Genomic DNA, 23,923 nt, shown 5'->3' on the forward strand with positions numbered 1-23,923 from the left:
CAGGGTCCAGCTCCTCATCCTCTGGTTGTTTTGTTGATCTGACATCTACCCCCCTCTTCTGAAAACAGCACCCTGATTTTCCCCTGGGGACCCACCCCACTCTGTTCTTAGCCCGTGTACTCCAGGGTGGGTACATGACCCAGGCTGGCCAACAAAAGCACTTTCTCTCCCACATCACAGCGATTTATTCTGCATGGCACAGGATCTCAGCCGGGCCAGGGAGAGCCTACCCTGGGACTTCAGCTGGAACTATTTAAGGAGAAGCACTTTCCCCTGGGGTTGCTATGCAATAGAGGCCATCTTACCCCCAGGTGGGCAAAGCCCCACAATAGCGAAGTCAACTCATGGGAGAGATGGAGGGGGACAGATGTCTGATGATGTTGCTCAGATGTTTAGACCCAGCTTAAATCAGCAGCTGAGCCAAGACGTGCTTTATTTTTCTTTTACTTTTTTTTTTTCTTTAGAGACGGGGTCTTGCTATGTTGCCCAGGCTGGTCTTAAACTCCTGGGCTGAAGTGATCTTGCTGCTTCAGCTTCCAGAGTAGTTGGAATTGGCCAGGTGTAGTAGATCACGCCTGTAATCCTAGCACTTTGGGAGGCTGAGGCGGGTAGATAGCTTGAGTCCAGGAGTTTGAGACTAGCCTGGGCAACATGGTGAAACCCCCATCTCTACAAAAAGATACAAAAAAATTAGCTGAGCATGCTGATGCACACGTGTCATGCCAGCACTTTGGGAGGCTGAGGTGGAAGGATCTCTTGAGCGTGGGAGGCGGAGGTCGCAGTGAGCTGATATGGTGCCATTACACTCCAGCCTGGACAACAAGAGCAAAACTCCATCTCAAAAAAAAAAAAAAAAAAAAAAAAAGAAAGAAAGAAAGAAAAAGAAAGAAAGAAAGGAAAGAAAGAGAAAGAAAAGAAAGAAAAAGAAATAGGTATTATTACCCCCATTTTACTCATGAGGAAACTGAGGCTCTCAGGGGTTGAATAGGGACTCAGCTGGTAAGAGGCGGTGTGGGATCTCAACTCAGAACTGCTGAATGCCGAAGCTGGTGGACTTGACCTTGTCTTCCTGTTTGATCAGCCCACTACTTACCTTTCTCCATGTCCAGGCGAGGGCAAGTTTTGGCCAGGCTCCCGCTGTCCGGTGTCCAGGCCTCTCTGCGCCCGTCCCGTGCTAGCCTCCCCTGCCTCCCTCCCTTGAAGAAGAGGTTCATCAGCGTCTTGGAGCGCTGCAGGGCACCCTTCTCCCCAGTGGACCCCGACTTCTCCTTCTTCCGCTGCTTCTTCTCCTCTGCAGACAGAGGGAGCAACCGGGGGAGCTGGAGGGGTGGGCAGAAGGAAAGGACGAGGGGCAGGGGTGTGGGGAGGGACAGAGAGAAGGGAGAGGAGAGGGCAGACAGGATCTGCAGCTATGCCAGGGTTGGAGTGCGGTTCCTCTTCCGACTTTCTGACCCTTTTCCCCACCGCACAGCTGTGGCTATGTATGGAATCTCCCTTGAGACCCAGTTAGAGAAGCGCACACATGCGTGTGTGTGTGTGAGCGACTGTGTGTGTAAATAGGCCTGGGAGCTCCAGGATCCAGGGGCTGGGGTTAGGGCTGGTTCGGGGAACAGGGGCTGAGACTAAGGGTGAATGTGGGGTCCAGGACTAATTTAAAGTGGAGCCCGCAGCAGGGTCTGAGCAGCCTGGAGCTTGGGTTGAGCAGGGGCTGCGTCAAGGCCTGGGGCAAAGGGAGGTTTGAGCCCAGGACAGGGTGTGAGACAGGTTTTGGACCAGTGGCTGTGGAGGGAGCAGCAGCCACCCATCCCCCACGTACCCCACAAGGTCAGGTAGCTCTGGGAGCGCGTGATGGGGGGCCGGGGTCGGCTGAGGGCCAGCAGCAAAGCCGTCTTGGGAGACTCAGAGATCGCAGAGTCAAGGCGGCGACCGGGCTGGGGGCCGTCCGAGCGGATGGTGGTGTCCCTGAGGATGACTGTGGGCCGCACGCTGCACCAGGTCTCCACCCGGCCTCCCGCATCAGGCTCCGTCTGCATGGCTGTGTCCGCCCGCCCCCAGCCTGGGCCGCGGCTGCCGGGCTCCTCCGGCCCCAGGCAGATGTCCATGCGGTCCGAGGGCAGGGAGTCCGAGCTGTAGGGGGCGCTGGAGGCGCACGAAAAGACGCTGGAGCTGCTCTCAGAGGCCGGGGACAGCTGCTGCAGCACCCCGTTGCTCACTGCAGGGAGTAGGGAAGCCAGGGATCAGCGGGCTTGCTTCAGAGCCCTGCCCGGCTTGCAGACCACCCTTGGGCTTAGGGGTGGAGGAGGCAAGGTCAGGCAGCAGCCTGGGTTAGAACCGCAGTGGTGAGGAACCCGCTGCTCCGAAATGCTGCCACTGACCTAAGGCATGTCACTTCTCGAATCACGCACTGGGACTCCAGACCCTAGGAGAGCCTGCATTTTATCCGCAGATTCTCAGAGGGGAGCCCAGAAATAGCTCTGGACTGTATGAAGGGTCTTGGTTCCTGTCCTTTTCTGCTTCCGCTTCCGCTTCTGCCGCCGCCTCCTCCTCCTCCTCCTCCTCCTCCTCCTCCTCCTCCTCCTCCTCCTCCTCCTCCTCCTCCTCCTCCTCCCCCCCTCCCTTCTTTCTTCTTCTTCTTTTTTTTCTTTGAGACAGTCTCATTCTATGGCCCTGACTGGAGTGCAGTGATGTGATCTCGGTTCACTGCAACCTCTACTTCCCGAGTTCAAGCGATTCTTGTGCCTCAGCTTCCCGAGTAGCTGGTATTACAGGTGTGCACCACCACACCCAGCTAATTTTTGTATTTTTAGTAGAGACAGGGTTTCATCATATTGGCCAGGCTGGTCTCGAACACCTGACCTCAGGTGATCCACCCACCTCAGCTTCCCAAAGTTTTGGGATTATAGGCATAAGCCACCGTGCCAGGCTTTTTTTTTTTTTTTTTTTGAGACAGTCTCTCACTGTGTCACCCAGGCTGGAGTGCAGTGGCACAATCACAGCTCCACAGCTCACCACAGCCTCAAACTCCTGGGCTCAGGCAATCTTCCCACCTCAGCCTCCCAAGTAGCACAGACCACAGGCCCTCACCACCACTCCAGTTAATTTTTAAATTATTATTATTATTATTATTTTGAGATGGAGTTTCACTCTTATTGCCCAGGCTGGAGTGCAATGGCACGATCTCTGCTCACTGCAACCTCCGCCTCCTGGGTTCAAGCAATTCTCCTGCCTCAGCCTCCCGAGTAGCTGGGATTACAGGCATGGGCCACCACGCCTGGCTAATTTTGTATTTTTGGTAAAGATTGGGTTTCTCCATGTTGGTCAGGCTGGTCTCGAACTCCCAACCTCAGGTGATCCGCCCACCTCAGCCTCCCAAAGTGCTGGGATTACAGGCGTGAGCCACCGCGGCTGGCTTAAATTATTATTTGTAGAGACGAGGTCTACCTATATGGCCCAGACTGGTCTTGAACTCCTATGCTCAAGCGATCCTCCCACCTCAGCCTCCCAAAATGCTGGGATTACAGGTGTTAGCCACCGAGCCTGGCCCTTTTCTTCTTCAGAGATCTGGGCCCCACCCTCAGGCCTCAGCCCTTTCCCCCCAACCTTGGAGATCTGAGCCACTTACGTCGGTCCAGCCAGCAGTACTCAGAAACCATCTCCTTGTAGGCAGGATACCGGCCAGTCTCCTGGGGAGGGGATAGTGGGCATAGGAGGGAAAGGGGAGCAGTGAGGAGGGAGAGCGAGAATGGGGTGGGGGTGACAGGATGGGAGTAAACTTTCAACTTCATTTCTGTCCTCCAAATTCATCATGCTCTGGCCACACAGGCCACCTTCTTTCTGAACATGCCAAGTTCCTTTGTACCTCAGGGCTTTTGCACCTGCTGTTCACTCTGCCTGGAGGCCGCCCTGACCCCGAGATACAGGGGCCTTCCTGAATTGTTCCATTCCATCTCTGTTAATTTCCTTAGAGCATTTGTCACTATCTGCAAGCATCTAGTTTATTGGTCTGTCTCCCTCCAGTAGCAGAGAACTTATCTGTCCTGTTCACTGTTGTAGCCCCAGTACCTGGCACAGTGGCCGGCACATAGCGGGTGCTCAAAAATATTGTTGAATGAATGAGGGGCAGAGTGGGAATGAGGAGAGATGTTTGGGATAATCTGAGAGGAAGGCAAAGGAAAAATGGGATGGGGGAGAGGTAGAAATGGGCGGGGGAGGGCGGCAGAGGAGGCACCCAATGAAGCCTTCACCCCAAGTGAAGGCTTGGGGAAGCAGAAGGGTAGAACAGGGGCCAGGGCTGGGCACCAGGGGAGAGTGAGGTGGCATCCTCCAGGAGCCGGAATGAGAAGACCTGATCCTCAGACAAGTGTGAGACCCACATGAATAATGAATCCAGCTGCCTCCCGTGAAATCCAACCTCTGGCCCCAGCCCAGCCCTCCTAGCTGTATGCCCTGGGGATGCCCATCCCAGGTCCTGTCCAAGCCACAGCCACCACCCCTCCCTTCTGGGCAAGACATTTGTTCCTTTCAACCCTAGGCCTCCACCCTTCATAAGAAAGGGGCACCACTCTACCACTGTGGGGAGCAGGATTGGAACCACGCCCAGCCACTGACCAGCTGAGTAAGTGACCTGTTCGTGAGTTGCTGTGCCTCTCTAAACCTGTTTCTTCTTCTTCAAAACAGGGATGAGAACAATGCCTGTCTACCTTCTAGTGGCTGTGGGAACGTCGTAAATTGCAGAGCATAATTAAGAACTCGGGTGGTCTGGGAAGCCCCTCCTCTAGCCTCACCTCTCCCTACCCCCACAGTTCTGCCCACCTTGATGGTCAGCATGATGTGCGTTTGGCCCTTCAGCACCTCCACGGCCTGGCTGTGGCTGATGTCGTCAAACCTGACACCGTTGGCCGCCAGGACCTGGTCCCCCACCTTGATGCCATTCTCCTCGGCCAGCCCACCATGGTCCACTCTGAGGCCAGACAGGCATCAGTCTGATAGGCCCCTGGCCTGCCCTCCATCACCCCACTCCAGACCCCCTTCTCTTGGACACAAGACTGCACTAGTCAAGCTCCTTGACCCACCTACTGGGGCCTCCCGCCCCTTCCCAGGCCCTCACTGAGACAGGTGGTTGGCCAGGCCTCACTTGCTGACCATCCCCACATCCCAGCCTAGGCCCCACTCCAGGCCCCATTCTCAGTTCTACCCCAAGACACTTCCTGCCTCAGCCCTCACTTGGACACATAGATGCCCAGGCCAAACTCCTTGCCCCCACGGATGTTGAAGCCCAGGCAGAAGTCGTCGGAGGTTGTGTATAGGTGGACGATGCGCCGGATGCCATCTTCTGAGCTGGTGTCGGAGGGTGTTGAACTGCACTTCTCCACTACCAGGCGCCGATTCACCACATCTACCCTGGACAACAGCAGGGGGCCCTCAGGTGGGGTCCTCCATCCGCTGCCACCCACCACCCTCCCAGCAGCTCTGACAACTGCAGGGAAAGTAGGGGTTGCCTTTGGGGGACTCCCCAGGCCTAAGACCTGCAGTGGGGCATAGGTTCACTAGCTCGGAAACCAGCCTAATTGCCTCTTTTTATTGAGCAGCTGCAATGTGCCAGGACCATTCCTTTTTTTTTTTTTTTTTTTTTTTTGAGACAGGGTCTTGCTCTGTCCACCCGGGCTGGAGTGCAGTGGTGTGGTCATGGCTCACTGCGGCCTCAACCTCCTGGGCTCAAGCAGTCCTTCCACCTCAGCCTCTTGAATGGCTGGGACTACAGGCACATGCCCACCATGCCCAGTTTTTTTTTTTGTTTTTTTTTTTTTTGAGATGGAGTTTCACTTCTGTTGCCCAGGCTAGAGTGCAATGGTATGATCTCGGCTCACTGCAACCTCCGCCTCCCAGGTTCAAGCAATTCTCCTGCCTCAGCCTCTCGAGTAGCTGGGATTACAGGCATGCTCCACCATGCTTGGTTAATTTTTTATTTTTAGTGGAGACAGGGTTTCTTCATGTTGGTCAGGCTGGTCTTGAACTCCCAACCTCAGGTGATCCGCCTGCCTTAGCCTCCCAAAGTGCTGGGATTACAGGCTTGATCCACCGTGCCCAGCGTTTTTTGTTTTTTTTTTTTTTTTTTTAGAGAAGGGGTCTTGCTATGTTGCCCAGGCTAGGCCCCATTTCTAATCCTTACAGCACCCCTGTAGAGAAGTGGCGTTTTGCCTCTGGGTTTCACAGCAGGAGCAGCAGCAATGTGGCAACAGAACCACTGGGATCTGGGAGAGCAGAGCTATTGGAGGAGGGCAGGGGAAAGATGCAGCCTCTCCTTATTTTGAGGTCAGGCCTTTGGATCCCCTGCGTTTCCTGTGCCAGCGAGCAGGAGGAGTAGAAGCCTCTCCTGCCAGTGGGTTTTGGGTGGTGGTAGGGCTGGGGTGGGCTGGGTCAAGGCCAGGGCTAGGATGAGGGAGTTGCTGCTCACCACGTGGTCTTCTCCTTGGAGAACTTGATGCCCGGCACACGGCCCATGCGCCGCACCATCATGTGCAGGCGGCTGCTGCCAGTCAGCACCTTCACGGCGCTACCCATGGTGGTGCTCTCCAGGCTCAGCCCATTCACCTCCGTGATCTTGTCCCCCACGCACAGGCCAGCCCGCTCTGCATCACAGGATGGGAGTGACTGGCATGGGTCCCCAGGGTGGGGCTGAGCCTCCCCCATCAGATGGAGCTCCCTGGGGTCAAACTGAGCTCCTCAATCAGAGTGAGGATTGTCAGAGCAGGGGCTGAGTGTTCCCAGTGCCTAAGGATCTGTCCCTTAAACCATTCTTCCCTGAGGGTTGGCCCTGTCTCCCCATCAATCAGGCCCTCCAGAGCTGGGGACTCTTCCGTCTGTCCCTGACAGCAGCATCCCCTGCCATTCACTGAGATTGGAGTCACATCCTAAGCCTGGACTTCGGCCTGGGGGTTCCGCTTACCTGCACTGCTGCCTTCCTCCACTTTGCTGACGAAGATGCCCAGGCCATGCTCTGAGCCCCCGCGCACGCTGAAGCCCAGCCTCCCTGCTGGACTCTTCTCCACCCGGACTGAATGGATGATGTCACTTTCATCACTGTTGGCTGTGAGGACAGGGATTTAGAGATGCCCCCATGTTCACTGTGGGCACAGAGGGCCCGTGGGTTCCCCAACTTGGGGCCTGTAAAGGCTAGGTTGCTGGGCACAGTCACACAGGCACGTAGGGGCCTAAATGCAGTGGGGCAGGTCAGCCCATTTCTAAGGCCCCTCTGGGTGATTTTTATGTTATTTTTTAAAGAAACAGGGTCTTGCTCTGTCATCCAGGCTGGAGTGCAGTGGTGTGATCATGGCTCACTGCAGCCACAAACTCCTGGGCTCAAGTAACCCTCCTGCCTCAGCCTTCCAAGTAGCTAGGACTACAGGCACACACCACTGTGCCTGGATTAATTTTAAATTTTTTTGTAGAGGCAGGGTCTCACTTTGTTGCCCAGACTGGCCTCAAATCCCTGGCCTCAAGCAATTCTCCCACCTTGACTTTCCAAAGTGCTGGGATTACAGGTGTGAGCCACATATCCTGCCCTCTCTGAGTGATTTTGAGACCATGGGCCAGGACGGTGTGAAAGAAGGTGAGATCAGAGGGACAGGACTCTACACTAAAGACACCATTCTCTAGCCAGGTGTAGTGGTGTATGCCTGTGGTCTCAGCTACACGGAAGGCTGAGGCAGGAGCCCAGGAGGTCGAGGCTGCAGTGACCTGTGTTCACACCACTGCACTCCAGCCTGGGTGACAGAGTGAGACCCTGTCTCGAAAAAAAAAAAAGAAAGAAAAAGAAAAAAAAAGATACTGTTCTCCTTCCTTCCTAATATGTGTGCGTGTGTGTGTGTGTGTGTGTGTGTGTGTATCAGTGCTTTCTGAGCTTCACATGCTCATGGGCCTGGGGTAAGCCAAATTAATAAACAATTCTGATACTCCGAGGGTCAGATGGACAGAGAAGAAGTTTCAGGATTGTGTTCTACGGGGGATGGTTGAGGGTGTCTGTCTTCATCAGCTTGCAGCATAAATTAGTATATTAGCTCTATCTTCAAATGCTTGTAGAGCTACCCTGTGGAAGGCATTAGATGTTTTCATCTGTGTAAACAGAACCTGCCTGCAGTACTCTTGCTCACACAGTGGAATTAGACAGAGGCAGATTTTGTAAGGAAAAACTTTCTAAAACATTCAGCTGTTGGAAATAGAATGAGTTTTCTTTCTTTTTTTTTCCCCGAGACAAAGTCTTGCTCTGTCGCCGAGGCTAGAGTGCAGTGATGCAATCTCGGTTCACTGCAACCTCGGCCTCCTAGGTTTAAGTGATTCTCCTGCCTCAGCCTCCCAGGTAGCTGGGATTACAGGTGTGTGCCACCACACCCGGCTAATTTTTGTATTTTTAGTAGAGATGGGGTTTCACCATATTGGCCAGGCTGGTCTTGAACTCATGACCTTGTGATCCACCTGCCTTGGCCTCCCAAAGCGTTGGGATTACAGGAGTGAGCCATCACCCTGGCCTTGAAATGGAAGGGATTTTATTTATTTATTTATTTATTTATTTATTTGAGACAGAGTCTCGCTCTGTCACCCAGGCTGGACTGCAGTGGTGTGATCTTGGCTCACTGCAAGCTCCACCTCCCAGGTTCATGCCATTCTCCTGCCTCAGCCTCCCGAGTAGCTGGGACTACAGGCGCCCGCCACCACGCCCAGCTAATTTTTTTTATTTTTAGTAGAGATGGAGTTTCACCGTGTTGGCCAGGATTGTTTTGATCTCCTGACCTTGTGATCCGCCCGCCTTGGCCTCCCAAAGTGCTGGGATTACAGGCGTGAGCCACCACACCCGGCCAATGGAAGGGATTTTCTAAGACAGATAGTAAGCTTCCCATCTTTGGAGGCATGCAAGCTGGGACCCAGCAAATCTCTATCTGGGATGTTATGGAATCCCTGAGGGCCCTTCCATCTGTTAGACTCTGTGATTCTGGAAGTCAGCGTTCTAGGAACTACCTGGCTACACAGGGAAAGAAACCCTAAACCACACCACACTGCAATATGTATGTGCCCAAGGCGGCCCTCTCCATCACGCTGGGGAAAGTAGGTGGGGAAGGGGGTTCCTAAAGGTTGAACCTGTCGGGGAAGGATTTTTTTTTTTTTTTTTTTTTTTGAGACTGAATCTCGCTTCTTCTCCCAGGCTGGAGTGCAATGGCTCAATATTGGCTCACTGCAACCTCCGCCTCCTGGGTTTAAGCGATTCTTCTGCCTCAGCCTCCCCAGTAGCTGGGATTACTGGCATGTGCCACCAGGCCGGGCTAATTTTTGTACTTTTAGTAGAAACAGGGTTTCACCATGTTGGCCAGGCTGGTCTCGAACTCCTAACCTCGAGTGATCCACCTGCCTCGGCCTCCCAACGTGCTGGGATTACAGGCATGAGCCACCACGCCCAGGCCAGGTAAGGTTTCTGTAAGGACTCTGATGGGTGGGATTTTGATGTATGGGGGGTAAGCGGGGGGCACTGATGAGGGGGAAGGAGCCAGGGAGGCTCAACTGTGGGCCCTTGAGGAGGCCTTCCAGTTGCAGAAAAGCAAGAAGGCTGGAGGGGTAAGTTGGGTCCCAGGTGAGAAACTGAGATTTCTTCATAGGTAAGGGTTACTCTAGAGGTGTTTGACAGGGAGAAATCACACACACACACACACACACACACTTCAATTTGATCTAAGAGAAGTCAGGTTACAGGGCACGGCCAGGGCAGCTCAGAAAGAAATCCCCAAGGGCAGCCTGTGGGGAGGGGTGGTGCAGGACAGATGTGGGGGCCCAGGGCTTTCCCAGCTGATTAGATTACACAGATCTCAGGACACTTTCAGCCTTAGCCAAGGAGCCTTTTGCTCCCTTGCTACCAACCGTATCTCCTCAGGGCCTCACTGGGGCCTCCCTCGGGCCCTAGGTCAGGGGATGTGAAATCTGAGGTTTTCCAGGAGCCTGGGCCCAGCAAGGATTGAATCTTCTCTACCTCCACTGCCCCAGCCTCTCCCCCAAGTGCTCCACTGCAGCCCCGGGACTATCCTTGCTTCCACTCTTGCCCCCTTTGGCTATTCTCTATACAGTACCCAGAGTCAGCTTTTACATTAGATCATGTCTTTTCCCTGATTAAAAACTTCAACATCTGTTCCTGCTTCTAGAACTCCAGTCTCCTCACCATGCCCTATAAGGCCCTGCCTGGGCTTTCCTCTGTCCACCCCTCCACCCTCCCCTCCACCCTCCCCTCCCTCACTGAGCTCCGGCCACCCTGATCTTCCTGTTCCTCGTGGAGGCCAAGCCCTTCCAGTGTCCCCTCTGCCTGCAGTGCTCCTGCCCAGGCCTTTAGAAGGTCAGTTCCTCTTCCTCATTCTCCTCCTGGCTCAGACACCACTTTCTCGGAGAAGGCTTCCTGGAGTGTCCTACCCCTCCTCCCAGTGAGTCCCTCTTGTAGGGCTTCTCAAAGCGTGATGCTGGATCAGCAGCGTCAGTGTCATCTGAGAACTTGCTAAAAATGGGAATTCTTTCGCTTTACCACAGACTCACTGGACCAGAAGCTCTGGGACTGAGCCCTGCATTGTATCCCTGAACGAGCCTTCCCGGCAATTCTGAGGCATCTGAGGTTTGAGAAGCACCATTCTATCATATCATCAGATGATCACCTTCTGACTCTTCCCATCCTTTGTCGTCATTCACTTATTTGTGTTATTTATCTGTCTCTTTTCACTAGACTGTAAGTTCAATCATGGTAGGGACTTCATAATTCTCTTCTAGTATATCTCCAATATGTTGGACAGCGCTTGGTATTTGATAAGTATTTTTTTGAATAAGTGAAAGAATAAATGGATGGATGGATGGGCAAAGTAGGAAAGTGAGGAGAAATGCATTAAGGGTAATGCTTTCCTGGATTAAAGGTAATGCATTTTCTCTGGGACCAGTTGAATTTAAGGAGCTGGTGAGATCTCATGGGGCTGATGTAGGTGGCAATGTCCCTCTTCCCACCGTGTATTCCTTATCAGTTACTTTACTCCCCGGAAGTGATCTAAATAATAACATGGGGCAGGGTTTCAGGCTGCGGTGACTTGGGAGATATCTGTGCTCAGGCAGAGGGGCGAATTCTGAGCTCAGAGGGTCCCAGCCCAGTCAGAGGAGAAGCCAAGTGGTCAGAGCAACTCCTCAGTCCCTCACTGCTAGGAGATGCTGCTTCCTTGGCTGCACAGTGGCACTAGCATGAGGCAGAGGGAGAAAGCAATCATGAAACCCCTGGAAGAGGATCTTTAGAAGGACGATATAGGCCAGGCATGGTGGCTCATGCCTATAATCCCAGCACTTTGGGAGGCTGAGGCCAGAAGATCACTTGAGCCTAGGAGTTCAAGACCAGCCTGGGCAACATGGTGAAACTGTATCTACAAAAAATAAAATAAAATAAAATCAGCCGGGCTTGGTGTTGCATGCCTATAGTTCTGGCTACTTAGGAGGCTGAGGCTGGAGGATCACTTGAGCCCAGAAGTTTGAGGCTGCAGTGAGCTATGATCACACCACTGCACTTCAGCTTGGGTGGGCGACAGAGCAAGACCCTTACCCTCTTAAAAAAAAAAAAAGACGTTATAAACAGCCCTTGCATCATACATGGGTAAAGGGAAGGGGAGAGAGAGAGAAAGAGAGAGAAAGACAAAGAGTGTATCAGAGGGAGTATAGGTTAGTTCTTTTAATAGAATGGGACTAATAAAGACAGTTATGCGGTGCCTGCTTCCTTTTTCCCCAATGTCTCCTGACTTCTCTGGGGACTTCTGCTCCCTCACCAGAATGACCGTGGTGACCCTCAGCAGTGCCCTCTGCTCACCAGATGGTGAAGCATAGACTGGTGTATGACAGGGGTGAGCATGCCAGGCCACTGGTGGAGGAAAGCCCGCTCCCTGAGCAACATGCCCACCCCTGCTCCGGTGGCCTAGGGAGGGGAACAGAGATGCCCTGCTGGGTCAGAGGGGGAGGAGCAGGGCCTGAACAGTCCAGTCTGGGATCCAGCCAGGGGAGCTCTGCTGGCTAAGAAAGAGGAGAGGAGCTGGAGATATTCATCTGGTCCTGCCCACAGAAAGCCCAGACTCAGGGGGCCTGGCTCCGCACCTGGCATTCTAGGTCCTGTCTTGCTCACTAGCTCTTAGTCACCTCACATCTGTCACTGCAGCCAGGCTGGCTCCTAAGTGCCCACCTACCATGCTCCATGCTTCTCACTTCCAGCCTTTGTTGGTGATAGCTCACCCCTGCCACCAGCTGTTCTTATTGCTCTGTCCTGCTATACTGTAGATTTCTGGAAGGTGAAGAGGGAGCCTGATTTCTCTCTAGGTCCCTTGCAACACCTCCCCAGGGCTGGTATAGAATTGGTGCTCCATGAAGCAGCATTAAGCAACTGCATAAGCTTAGGTCTCCCCTTCCCTGATGGAGCTCCCTCTCCACCCTCAACCCTCCTCTTCTGAACATTTGCTGTGCTGCCTTCATTCCCTTCCTTCAGCACAGAAGCCCTGAATTCTGTCTACCCGCTTGGGCACTGACTCCTCGCAGCCCAGCACAGAGCTTCTCACACAATGGACTGGTTGATGGAGGATGTCCTTCTTTATCCTGCCCCATCCCCCAGAAGTACACACAATGGATCTGGAGAAGGGCAGAGCCCATGGGAGAAAGAGGCCAGTTCAATCCCCTGCCTTGCCCACCTGGGGCTAGCATACCATGTGCATGCCTGTCCCTGCTGCCGTGGCCTTCTCTCCCTCCTCTGACCCTTCTACGACCCTGGACCCCTGCAGGATTGGCCTGGAGGAGAGGCCAAGAGCAGGCGAGGAAGAGTGTATGGGTTCCCAGGTGGCCTGCCACCTCCCTGTGACTCCCATCTCTTGAATTCCCCCAATCACACTGGCTCTGCCTCCTCCTGCTGAGTTCCCACTGTCCCCTACCCCCACCCTCCCCAACCCAGGCCAGTGGCTGGGTCCCGCCCCCACCTTCGATGGGAGAGTTGATGAGGATGACGCGTCCCATGGGCGATGAGGCTCGGATTCCGCGGGGGGGCACGTTCGGCAGCCGTTGCTGCTTCCTCAGCAGGTATCGCGTTGCGGTGGAGCCTGAGTCGCTGCCTAGGTGGCCTCGGGAGGAGAGGGAGCTCAGAGAGCCGGAGCTTAGGTCTCCTAGGCCCAGTGGGTCGAAGCCCACTGCGAAACCCTGCGCCATGGCGGCTGGGCTAGGGCGGCACCCTACAGGTCCAGAAGGAATCTGCTAGCTCTGGAGAGGCCAGCCCTGCGTGCTTCGAGTTCCATGAGCCTCTGTGCGGGGCTGGGGTCTCAGTAATGTGAAGGCCTTCCCTTGCGATGCCTCTCAGAAGTGTGAGCTCCAGGCCTGGGCAGGGAGAGCAGGGATGAAGGAGGGGTGTTAATGTTTCCCCTGCTGCCCCCCCAAAACATCCACCCCTCCCCGCTAGTTTAAGCATCCTGCCCGCCCATGCCTTAGGCCCCCCCTCCTGTCTCACCCTAGGCCAGAGAACTGCCCCGTCCAGGCACCATCGTGGACTCTCGCTGACTTTATACAAGGCAGGTGGGAACCTTTCACCCCTCATTCCTGCTCGGGGCTGAGTCATCTATTCCCGTCCCCAGTCCTCAGTAGAGGTTGAGAGTGGAGTTGGGATTACTGCGGGCCCTGGGGCTTAGAGAGGTGTGAGACAAAAGAGAGGTCAGGACAGCTCATGGCATCACCTCTCTCATGCATATGCGGGCATGGGGGTGGCCCGGGGTAGGGCGGGGGCAGCGTGGGGCGGGCTGGGCCTCGAGGATAGGGCTTCAGGACCTTGGATAGCTGAGGCCCAGGAAGCCCCCCAGACACCCGCGGGCTCGAGGCTGCGGCTCCGGGTCTAAAGAGGCTGCATGAACCTCTCCCAAGCTTTCGGGGAGGATCTGCTGGAGAGGGGTCCCACGACATCCCGCGCAAAACCCAGGGCCAGTTCCCTCAGAGAAGCTCTGGGACCTAGAATGAAGCACCCCAATATCAACTCGGCCCTCCAAGCCCCCCACCCCTTTGTGCCTGGTCCCCCTCACCTGGTCGCTGGTGTGGCACCGCCAGCCTTGTCAAACCACCCGCAGGCGAGAGCTACTGCTGCAGCCGGCAAACCCCACCCACGCTCCGCGGAGGCTGCGGGAATTGGGCTGGTCTGCACCGCCCCGGGCTCCCATTGGCTGGTAGGGCCGCCAGTCATCCTATTCCGGCACCTCCCTTGGGCGCCCGGGACAGCCGAGCATTACCTGGTCCCGGGCAGCGGAGTTCTTTACCCACCCCAGTTCTGGTTCTGACGCCCTAGCTCATTCCGCAAATTTAGGGCTTGGGTCTCGGCTTGTTCCCCTCCCGCTCGAACCACCTCTTCTCTGAGCGGAGCCAGCTACCGGGGCTCCTGGAATTGCCACCCCTCCGTGGGCACCCTTGAGGCCTCCGCGGGGGGACGTCACGGGGCAGAGCGGGACGTGAGCCTGAGTTTGCTGCAGGCGTGCTCTGTGTGGTGGCTGGGTGAGCTGTGAGTATGTGCGTGGCGGAGGGGGCGCCTTCTTCACTTGCATCCTCCTCTTCTGTCGAAAGGTGTCTCTGGCTACCCAGTTCTGGAATGGTCGCAGGGTGGGGCAGCTGGTCCCAGGACGGGAAGAATCCTAAGAATCCTTCTGATGCACTTGCTCGGATGCAGACCGCGAGGTTCCTGGGGTCGTCTGCCCCTCCACATCCCAGGGGTGGGGCTACGGTCTGGGGTGCAGGGCTAGGGGTTGGGAGCGTAAGGAGACCAGGGACACAATGGAGCTAGGGGTTACAGAGGCGGAGCAGGGAGAGGGTTGGGGACATAGAAGGGGCACTGGCACGACAGGAACGGGGCTGTGAAGCGATGCGAATGCCGCGCTGCTACAAGGGGAGCTTGTGGACACTGGGGTAGGAGCCCAGGGGGGCAAGCAAGCCAGAGGCCGTTGCCAAGGCAGCCATCAAGTAAACAAGCCAGGCGGTAACCCGAGTCCCTCCTGGCGCGCCAGCAGAGGACCGCCCCTCCACACCGCCCACCTGCGCCCAGGGCTTTCTCTCTGGGCACCTAGACCGCTTGCTGCAGGGCTGGGGGTCTGCCGAGGCCCGCCAGGGGACAGTAAACAAAGGGAGCAGCGCCCGCGGCTCCAGCCCCTCCTCCCTCTGGCTGCGGAGGGGGCCAGAACTGATCCCCGAGGTGGGATTGGCTCTGGGAAGCAGCTTAGGGCCTGGTCCCGGTGGCCCAGGCTGGGGGCATCGCCTCGAATGACACCCACCGCCCCCAGGTTCTGCCAATCCCCGTGCCCACTGGGTGGGCGCGGCTGGGAAGCTCCTGCCCCTCCCTGCTGGTCGGCGTCACGCGTGACGTCCCGCGTGATGGCTGGGAGGGCCCGGCGGCGACAGCGGAGGCAGAGAGGAAGGCGGTTCTGAGAGCTTCAGAGAGCTCTGGAAAGAGTAAGTGCTCGCTCTCCCTGGCGGGCGGAGTTCGGGAATGGGGGTCAGAGAAGGAAGCCTGCCTTGAAACTGTCTGTCCTGGTGCAGTCAGTGTCTTCGGCTCTATGGAGGTCCAAGTTCACAGGGCACAAGGGAGGTTGGAGGGAGGAATGTCAGGGTGGGGCTGTGTGTAGTCACACATTCAAGTGTCTGCAGATGGGCACAGTGTGCGCCTGTAAAGGTGTTTGACCGCCGGTGTATACAGGACACCTCCACCCTGTCTGTATGTCTGGGCAGGGTGTGCATAATAGTGTCTTTGTGTGTGGGTATGTGAGTGTGAGGGGAGGGCGTCTCTGCCTCTGTGGAGGAAGTGTGGCTGGAGAGGATTAGTCATTCTGTAGGATTCTGCCCAACTCAGCCAGATGGCTGCACCAGGCTTTCCTCTCTGTGCTGGGTGGAGGGAGCAGCCACTGAATCCTGCTCTTATCCGGAGGCAGGTGGCCCAGAGAGAGGTGGATGAGTGTCTGTGCCAGCCCTGCCTGGCCAGGGATCAGGGAGAGCCTGGGGTCATTCAGTGTGAGTTGGAGAAAACGGGTCTGTAGAGGGGACTTGTGCGTGCCCACATGCACACACATGGCTGACATCAGACTCCCCTGATTGAGATCTGGAACAGATAAGCCCTGGGTGGCCAGTAAGGCCTTGCTCTCCTCCAATCAGGGACTGGAGTGTGGGATGTCTTGTGCCATTTTCCAAAACAGCCTTGGGGGTTTGTATCCAGGTCTCAGGGCAGCTGGGGCCTAAAGCTCACCTGAGCATGGGTGTGTAATATATATATTATATATTCTTGTGCATCTGCAGCACACGTGGCTGGGATGTTTGTTGCTGCTTATGTGTCAACCACATACATGTAAATCCTCACTCATGAAAATCTGTACCAGGATAGAGCACAAGGAGATCTGTTTTCTTCTTTTCTGGTCTTCCCCTCCCCCTCCTCCAGTGGCTGCAGGTCCTTGGGCTGGGACATTGCCCAGGAAACAGCTCCGCCCCACACCCTTGCTTACCTATCTAGTCACCTTGAGCTCTTGAAGGGACTGATGATAAGCTCAGGGGCCAGGGCAGGGGCACCAAAGATTTCCCCTCGCTGGAGCCCTTGGAGCCTTGGACTCCCGCTCTGACCCTTGTCTCTGTCCTACAGAAAATGGGTGAATTGCCTTTAGACATCAACATCCAGGAACCTCGCTGGGACCAAAGTACTTTCCTGGGAAGAGCCCGGCACTTTTTCACTGTTACTGATCCTCGAAATCTGCTGCTGTCCGGGGCACAGCTAGAAGCTTCTCGGAACATCGTGCAGAACTACAGGTGACCACCCCCCAATCTGACCCTGTGTGCCAGGATCTCATTTTCTGCGATTAATATAATATGTTTTGTACCTGCCTCCTCAAGCTTGACAGTGACCCTGTCCCTCAATCATCTCACTCTCTAGCCCCCTCTGTTGGCATCACAGAGCTTTAACCCAAAGGATTTTAGGGCATTTGGGTTGAGAAGATGGCATTGATATTTATGGGAGGGGCTGCTCTATGCATCACAAACCTCTACAGGGACCTATCCCATTGCGGGGTCACCCTCTGCAAGGATAGAGGTGCTCAAAGTGGAGTCCCAGGAAGATAGGAGGGAATTCCCCTTATCTTTGGGAGGAAAAACTCTTGCAATGCTCGCAGCCATTTTTGACCCACTGGAAACCACCATCACCCATGACCCAGCATTTTGGCAGAAACAGAAGGGTACCCCTCTTTGTGTGGCTATAAGGGAAATAGAAATAGGAGCCTCCACTTCTGGGAAACTTTGGCCCTCTCCCAAAGACAAGGAGCTTCCTTATGCTGAGACTAGGGGCTGAAGTTCCTGGTTCTCTGTCCAGAGTTACCCTGAGCTGGGCAGGTGGGGCCTGTGAGGGCAGATCTGCCCCCTGGCATAGCCTGTCTGCTCCTTGCCAACTTCTGCAGGGCCGGCGTGGTGACCCCAGGGATCACCGAGGACCAGCTGTGGAGGGCCAAGTATGTGTATGACTCCGCCTTCCATCCGGACACAGGGGAGAAGGTGGTCCTGATTGGCCGCATGTCAGCCCAGGTGCCCATGAACATGACCATCACCGGCTGCATGCTCACATTCTACAGGCAGGTCTTGTCCCACGTCCCCTTCTTCAGTGCCCTAAGCTAGAGCACGGCTTGACTAGGTGCTTCTTGTCTGGGCCAATTGGGTGAGTGAAAGATTGTGTTAGAATCGCTTCCATTCCTCAGAATTCAGCCTCACGAGGTCTCTCACCCCAGAAACAGTAGGTGTGTTTGTATAAATGGGGGTGGGGGTACATAGGGGTTACCAGAGCAGGTTCTAGGGCCATCAACTGGGCCCCTTCTTAGGCTTGGGGAATAACCTTTGGTTTCATTACAGGGGTCTAAAGATGAGGGCCACTGTAGACGGGGCAGAAGTGAGTGTCTTTGTTCCCTCAGGAAGACCCCAACCGTGGTGTTCTGGCAGTGGGTGAATCAGTCCTTCAATGCCATTGTTAACTACTCCAACCGCAGTGGTGACACTCCCATCACCGTGAGGTGAGAGCCAGCCCCCAGCAGCAGCTGCACTGTCCCATCTGACCCTCTCCTCCCAGCCTGCAGTGCCCTCTCCTTTCTCTCCGGTTCCCTGTGGTCCATGCAGCCAGTGCTCAGTGCCCTCTCCTCAGCCTGCCCCACCCTGACTTACCCTGCCTAACTGAAGGCATGAGGTCCTCTTATGTATGCTGTGGGGGACCCACCTCTCTTCACAGGGTGCAATTGGGGCTTCCAGACAAGTTTATGCTGGAGATGGAGGGAGGGCTTCCTCTGCAAGGAGCTTCCCCTTTTACGCCTCATGTATTGAGGACTTGGCATATCCCTAAAGGAAAGGGCCACCTGCTGGACTTGTCACCTCTCCCCATAACCTGGCTTTTCCACCCACAGGCAGCTGGGGACAGCCTATGTGAGTGCCACTACTGGAGCTGTGGCCACGGCCCTGGGACTCAAATCCCTCACCAAGGTAAAGGCCCCTCACTCCCCTGACCCCCCATTCATCCTCTATCTGCCTCCTTCTTCCTCATCACGCCTCCAGTCCTGACCTATATGCCCCCTATATCTCCCCAGAGTCCCTCACCACCCCATGGCCCTCAGGGCCGCTGAACAACACCCTTCCTCCCCAGCACCTGCCCCCCTTGGTCGGCAGATTTGTGCCCTTTGCAGCAGTGGCAGCTGCCAACTGCATCAACATCCCCCTGATGAGGCAGAGGTGAGTGACCCCGGCTCCTGGCACGTGCATGCCCGGAATGTAGCACACTGTCCAGCCATGCAGACCACCTCAGAATGGGGACATCCCTCTCCCTCCCCAGACATGAGCTGCTGGGCCCTGACTCAGTCTGACCCTGGGATCCTCAGGTGGGAGAACCAGCCTTTGAGCCTGGGGTGTGTGAGGGGACCCTGAGGAGCCACTGCTCATTCGGGCATTGCAGGTGGGATCCAGGGCCTGTGATCTGACCCCAACCCCAATCCCTTGCAGAGAGCTGCAGGTGGGCATCCCGGTGGCTGATGAGGCAGGTCAGAGGCTTGGCTACTCGGTGACTGCAGCCAAGCAGGGAATCTTCCAGGTGGTGATTTCAAGAATCTGCATGGCGATTCCTGCCATGGGTAAGGCGAGAGTGGCTGGGTGGGGCACAACAGACTCTGAGAGAAGCAGGTGCAGGTCTCAGGGACTTTGGAGGACTCTGGGGAGAGAGGGAGGAGCTTTGAGGGGGGTCGCCCTTCACAGTTCCTGACTTCAACTCCACTACTAACGCTCTCCTTCTTGGCCCTGCTCTCCCCACAGCCATCCCCCCACTGATCATGGACACTCTGGAGAAGAAAGACTTCCTGAAGGTAGGCGACTCTACCTCTCCTGTCCTGGAATGGGCAATGGCTGGGAGAAGAAGTGACCAGGCCCCAACCCTCTCTCTAGCCTCGCCTGAGTCTCTAAGACTTGCCAGCCCTTCTCCTGACCCCTGTACCGCCTCCTCCACCTTCATTCATTCAGCAAGAATGAACTGGGCTGGGGTGAAGGAACCCTGCGGGGGCAGGACGAGAGGACAAGGGAAGGAAACCAACTTCATCAGTGTTACTCCAGAGCCTTCTGATACACACAGAAGGGGACTGTCATAGTCACGCTTGATCTCATGCTCATTCTTTTACCCCCAGTGCCTCCATACTGAGAGGTACACATGGGTGAACACGCACACACAGACATGAACAGGACACGAAAGCAAAGCACAGGAACAAGCTCTGGCTCATTCACGGAATCATTTATTCACAAATGTATTGAGTGCCATGCACCAGGCATGTTTTAGGGCTGAGGAGACAGCACTGAACAAGATGGTTATGGTTATGGCCCCTGTCCTCATGAAGTTTATAGTCTGATGCAGAAACCAATAAACAAGGAGGCAACCAATAAATACATTCTTAGAAAGTGTAATCTGTGCTTTGTAGGAAAGCAGTGGGGGTAGTGTAACTGAGATTCATGGGGGAGAGCTGATAGGATGGTCAGAGAAGGGGTCTTTAAAGCCCCAAAGGATGAGGAGAGAGCCAAAGAATGCAGAGAAGAGTGTTTGGGGTACAGAAAACAGTCAGTGCAAGGGCACTGCAGCAGGAGAGGCTTGCACATTTGAGGAACAGGTTGGTGGTCCCTGTGGCCAGAGCAAATTGAGAAGAGTGCCGAGGAAGAGATGTGCTTGGAAAGGGTCAGATTCATGCCACTGGGATGGGAAGAGGTAAGTGGAGGTTCACAGGAGGTTTCCTGAAGAAATCAGCTCCTTGGCCAGGGAGTGCCATGGCAATCAATTCTGAGAGGTGAGAGGTCATGGGATGTCAGGGAGGGTGATCAGCAGACAGGCCTGGCTGGAGTGGAAGGGTGCGATCTGGAGGTCCCAGCCCTGTCATCGCCTTGGGAGAAAGAAAAGGGCCACAGGTCTAAGGGCTCCAAGGCAAGGCTGATGGGATAGAGCTATGGTGGGTGAAATGGGGTGACAGGGAGGCAGGGGACACAAGCCGTTCCATTGTCTTTCTGTCTCTCCACAGCGCCGCCCCTGGCTGGGGGCACCCCTGCAGGTGGGACTGGTGGGCTTCTGGTAAGTGTGCAAGGAGTTTGCTGGGGTGTGTGGGAGTGCCTTGTCCATGGTGGATGTGGGTGGGTATGGATTGTCTTTAAGATGTTTATAGACATCATCCATTCATACATGCAGTGGGTGTGTGTTTGGAACACCTATAGGGTCTACTTTGTGTGTTAGGGGGTGGTCCCTGTCCTTGAAGGTCAAGAGCTTAGTGAGGGGGTTCTAGTCTTCATCTATAAGAGGAAACCATGGAAATGTACCTTTTGGTGCCATCCAGAAGATTCATGCCCATTTAATTCCTGATTCTGCCACTTACTGGCTGTGGGGCTCTCTTTCCTCAGAACCTGATGTCCAGGTTGGGTTTACTATTCCTAAAAGGTCCTTTCAGCTTTTATCAATCTCCACCCCTAGGGCCTATATCCAAGGATGGGGTGGGGTGCAGGGAGGGAACACCCTAAGGCCAAAGCTTTACAAACCTTTCCAACACTCATCTCCCCCAGCCTGGTATTTGCGACCCCCCTGTGCTGTGCCCTATTCCCCCAGAAGAGGTAAGTGCTGTCCCTGGGCTGGGTGGGGGACTCTGGATTGGACTCTGCATCTCTGGACCAGCTAACCTAGGGTCTTCCAGTGTGTTCAGGAGGAGGCCTGGCAGGCACTCCACTGATTCTGGGAGTGGGGGAATGACAGTGAGCCAGTCCTTCTGGCAGTAGAAAGAGAGGATTCTTCAGCCTGGGAGGAGGTGGGATGGCAATCCCTGGGCCTGAGTGGGGTTGGATTCAGGGGACGTTAACTGACCTGTGCTGTTCTATTGCAGCTCCATACACGTGAGCAAGCTGGAACCAGAGCTGAGAGCTCAGATCCATGAGCAAAACCCCAGCATTGAAGTGGTCTACTACAACAAAGGGCTTTGAGGAGGGTCAGCCTCTGTCCCCTCCCTCACTTCCTTGGGCTGCTGCTTTAGTGGAGTCATGTCACCCCTGCCACTTGCCTATTTGCCTAGCACTAGGCAGGGGCCTTGGTGGGCAGATGGCCATTGAGGGTAGCAACCTATTAGGGTAGGGGAAGTACACCCATAAGGCTTTTCCTCCCTTCTCTGGTTTCAAAGATCAGAGCACACAACCCCTCCCTCCTGTGCTTGAGTGTCCATGCATATACATACATGATACACATGTGTATGTGTACATTGGGTCCTGAAAGCTAGGAGCAGGCATGCTAGCCTAGTATGTTCTGACATCTGGCTTCCCTTCTCAGCCTCATGTCCACCTGCCTGCCAGCCAGGCTACAGGTGGGACTTCTTTCTCTAAACTGTTATACTAGCCAAGTTATTTTTGATGGCACCTCATCCCTTCTAGACATAGGAGGAGCCCCAGGATCTCAGGAGAGAGACTTATAGACACTAGTAGGACAAAGTGGGCTGAATCCTTCAGGATTCTGATACCTAGCTCCCCAAGCTGACTGGGCTGGCAGAGGAGAACATGTTGGGATAAGGGAGGCAGGGGACTTATGCATCCCTCAGTGCCATCCCTTGTATCCTGGAATAGCTTCATTTCCCCTCCTCCTCTCTACCAGACAAAGGAGTGCCTGTGTCCTATACTGCCCTCGCTATCTCCCCCACCACCCTACTCGGTAGCGTGGGCATCTTCAGGCACAGCCTTGGGAGTTCCTGGTGTGCTCTGACATCATGACCTGAAATCTAAATCCTCCAATCCCAACTCCCTTTCCCAAACAAAAAGCCACAGAGGCAGAGCAAGCATTCCCCTTTAAGAGCTTCCACTGCACCCCCTCCCAAGGGACACAGCTGTAGGAGTGGTGCTTAAACTTCACAGGTATCAGAGAGGGTGTAACTAGGACATCCTCAAGGGCAGCTAGGCCCCGAATGTACAATGTTGAGACAGGGAATTTTGTGTTCCATTGACTTTTTTTTTTTTTTAATGGAGTTTCACTATTTTGCCCAGGCTGGAGTGCAATGGTGCGATCTTGGCTCACTGCAACCTCTGCCTCCTGGGTTCAAGTGACTCTGTTGCCTCAGTCTCCCGAGTAGCTGGGATTACAGGTGCGTGCTACCACATCTCGCTAGTTTTATATTTTTAGCAGAGATGGGGTTTCACCATGTTGGCCAGGCTAGTCTCGAACTCCTGACCTCAGGTGATCCACCTGCCTTGGCCTCCCAAAGCGCTGGGATTACAGGCATGAGCCACCGCGCCCAGCCTGTTCCACTGACATTTCTTAGACATTCAGCAAAACCCCCACCTTAACCTCTTTTCTTTCTTGAGGGTTGGTCCTGTCCCCACCTCTACCCTCCCACCCCCTGGAAGAGGAACGGCCCGGGCATCAATGGCTAGTCCAAATAAAATATGGGCTTGGGGATGGAATGGGTGGTGGTAAGTTCACAGAGCGTAGTTAGATCCCAACTCCCATGACCTCTGGCTTCAGCGGTGGGTGGGGCAGGGCAGACGAAAGGGCTTCTTCAGTGGGAACCTCTGAGAGCATTTTCCTGTTCCCCCCATCAACCGCCCCCAGTGATAACATCTATGAAGCCAGCCATTACTCAATAAACTGCAAACTTGTCTACTTCTTGGTCTTCACTTGATTCCATGTCCTGAGGGCCCAGAAAGAGTCCCCTGCCTGCAGCCTTCCGTCTCTCCCTGCACTCTCCCCAAGTCCAGGTCTTGTCTCATTCCTCCCCTTGTGTAGGGAGCCTCATCCCCCAGCAGAGGGAGCTCTGAGATTAGAAAATCAGTCATCCCTCTGGCACCCCAAGTATGTACTAAGATTGAGGGGGAATGTAGATGCTTTCACCTTCTTTTTTCTTTTCCTTTTCCTTTTTTCTTTTCTTTTCTTTCTTTCTGTTTTTTTTAAATTTTTTATTTATTTATTTTTTTGAGACAGGGTTTCACTCTATCGCCCAGGCTGGAGTGCGGTGGCACGATCACAGATCACAGCTCACTGCAGCCTCGACCTCACCAGTTCAATTGATCTGCCTGCCTCAGCCTACCAAGTAGCTGAGACTACAGGCACGTGCCACCGCACCCAGCTAATTTTCTGTATTTTTTTATAGAAATGGTTTTTGCCATGTTGCCCAGGCTGCTCTCCAATTCCTGGGCTCAAGCCATCCACCTGCCTTGGCCTCCCAAAGTGCTGAGATTACAGGCGTGAGCCACCGTGCCCGACCTAGATAACCAGTTTTAATTTCATCCTGTCCTGTCAATCACCAAGCCCACTGGACTCCTTAGTCAACTCTTAAAGCTCTTTCTGCAGTTACACTTTTGGCCTTTGGCAATCCCCTTG

General features: G+C 54.8%; 2 protein-coding genes across 9 annotated transcripts in view; one reads left to right on the forward strand and one right to left on the reverse strand.

Annotated features, from left to right (window-relative positions):
- The window catches only part of PDZD7 (PDZ domain containing 7), a 24,625-nt gene extending 9,269 nt beyond the window's left edge, over positions 1 to 15,356 (reverse strand). For 2 of the 5 annotated variants that reach the window (XM_054436138.2, XM_054436137.2), the window contains exons 1-10: positions 14,091 to 14,356; positions 13,008 to 13,398; positions 6,947 to 7,087; positions 6,455 to 6,629; positions 5,224 to 5,400; positions 4,813 to 4,960; positions 3,623 to 3,683; positions 1,817 to 2,212; positions 1,094 to 1,291; positions 730 to 837 (exon numbers count right to left, since the gene is read on the reverse strand). In XM_054436138.2, coding sequence (XP_054292113.1) covers positions 730 to 837; positions 1,094 to 1,291; positions 1,817 to 2,212; positions 3,623 to 3,683; positions 4,813 to 4,960; positions 5,224 to 5,400; positions 6,455 to 6,629; positions 6,947 to 7,087; positions 13,008 to 13,233 — 1,630 coding nt within the window. In that variant the 5' untranslated portion in view covers positions 13,234 to 13,398; positions 14,091 to 14,356. Of the gene's footprint in view, positions 1 to 305; positions 838 to 1,093; positions 1,292 to 1,816; positions 2,213 to 3,622; positions 3,684 to 4,812; positions 4,961 to 5,223; positions 5,401 to 6,454; positions 6,630 to 6,946; positions 7,088 to 13,007; positions 13,399 to 13,528; positions 13,702 to 14,090 lie in introns of all 5 variants that reach the window. The other 3 variants (XR_008492002.2, XM_063670160.1, XM_054436136.2) reach the window with 3 other exon arrangements.
- SFXN3 (sideroflexin 3) lies at positions 14,243 to 23,206 on the forward strand. 4 transcript variants are annotated; one of them, XM_063670169.1, is made up of 12 exons: positions 14,243 to 14,560; positions 15,333 to 15,501; positions 16,676 to 16,839; positions 17,481 to 17,651; positions 17,985 to 18,083; positions 18,468 to 18,543; positions 18,704 to 18,789; positions 19,057 to 19,184; positions 19,363 to 19,412; positions 20,604 to 20,653; positions 21,136 to 21,183; positions 21,450 to 23,206. In XM_063670169.1, the coding sequence occupies exons 3-12, from the start codon at positions 16,679 to 16,681 to the stop codon at positions 21,544 to 21,546; spliced, it is 966 nt and encodes a 321-aa protein (XP_063526239.1). In that variant the 5' UTR covers positions 14,243 to 14,560; positions 15,333 to 15,501; positions 16,676 to 16,678; the 3' UTR covers positions 21,547 to 23,206. The 4 variants fall into 4 exon arrangements, 3 of the variants coding, with proteins under 3 accessions (XP_063526239.1, XP_054292120.1, XP_063526240.1); XM_054436145.2 differs by having other exon boundaries at positions 14,424 to 14,560; positions 17,481 to 17,655; positions 17,989 to 18,083; XM_063670170.1 differs by lacking the exon at positions 14,243 to 14,560 and adding an exon at positions 14,639 to 14,768.
- Positions 23,207 to 23,923: the final 717 nt, after the last annotated feature.

This window comes from Pongo pygmaeus, chromosome 8, assembly GCF_028885625.2.
Source record: "Pongo pygmaeus isolate AG05252 chromosome 8, NHGRI_mPonPyg2-v2.0_pri, whole genome shotgun sequence".
NCBI lineage: Eukaryota > Metazoa > Chordata > Mammalia > Primates > Hominidae > Pongo > Pongo pygmaeus.

Bases quoted from the DNA above. Each gene is read 5' to 3' on its own strand.
- SFXN3 (XM_063670169.1), top strand. From the start codon at position 16,679: ATGGGTGAATTGCCTTTAGACATCAACATCCAGGAACCTCGCTGGGAC. The intron at 16,840-17,480 runs GTGACCACCCCC...CAACTTCTGCAG, and splicing joins AACATCGTGCAGAACTACAG to GGCCGGCGTGGTGACCCCAG. The intron at 20,654-21,135 runs GTAAGTGTGCAA...CATCTCCCCCAG, and splicing joins GTGGGACTGGTGGGCTTCTG to CCTGGTATTTGCGACCCCCC.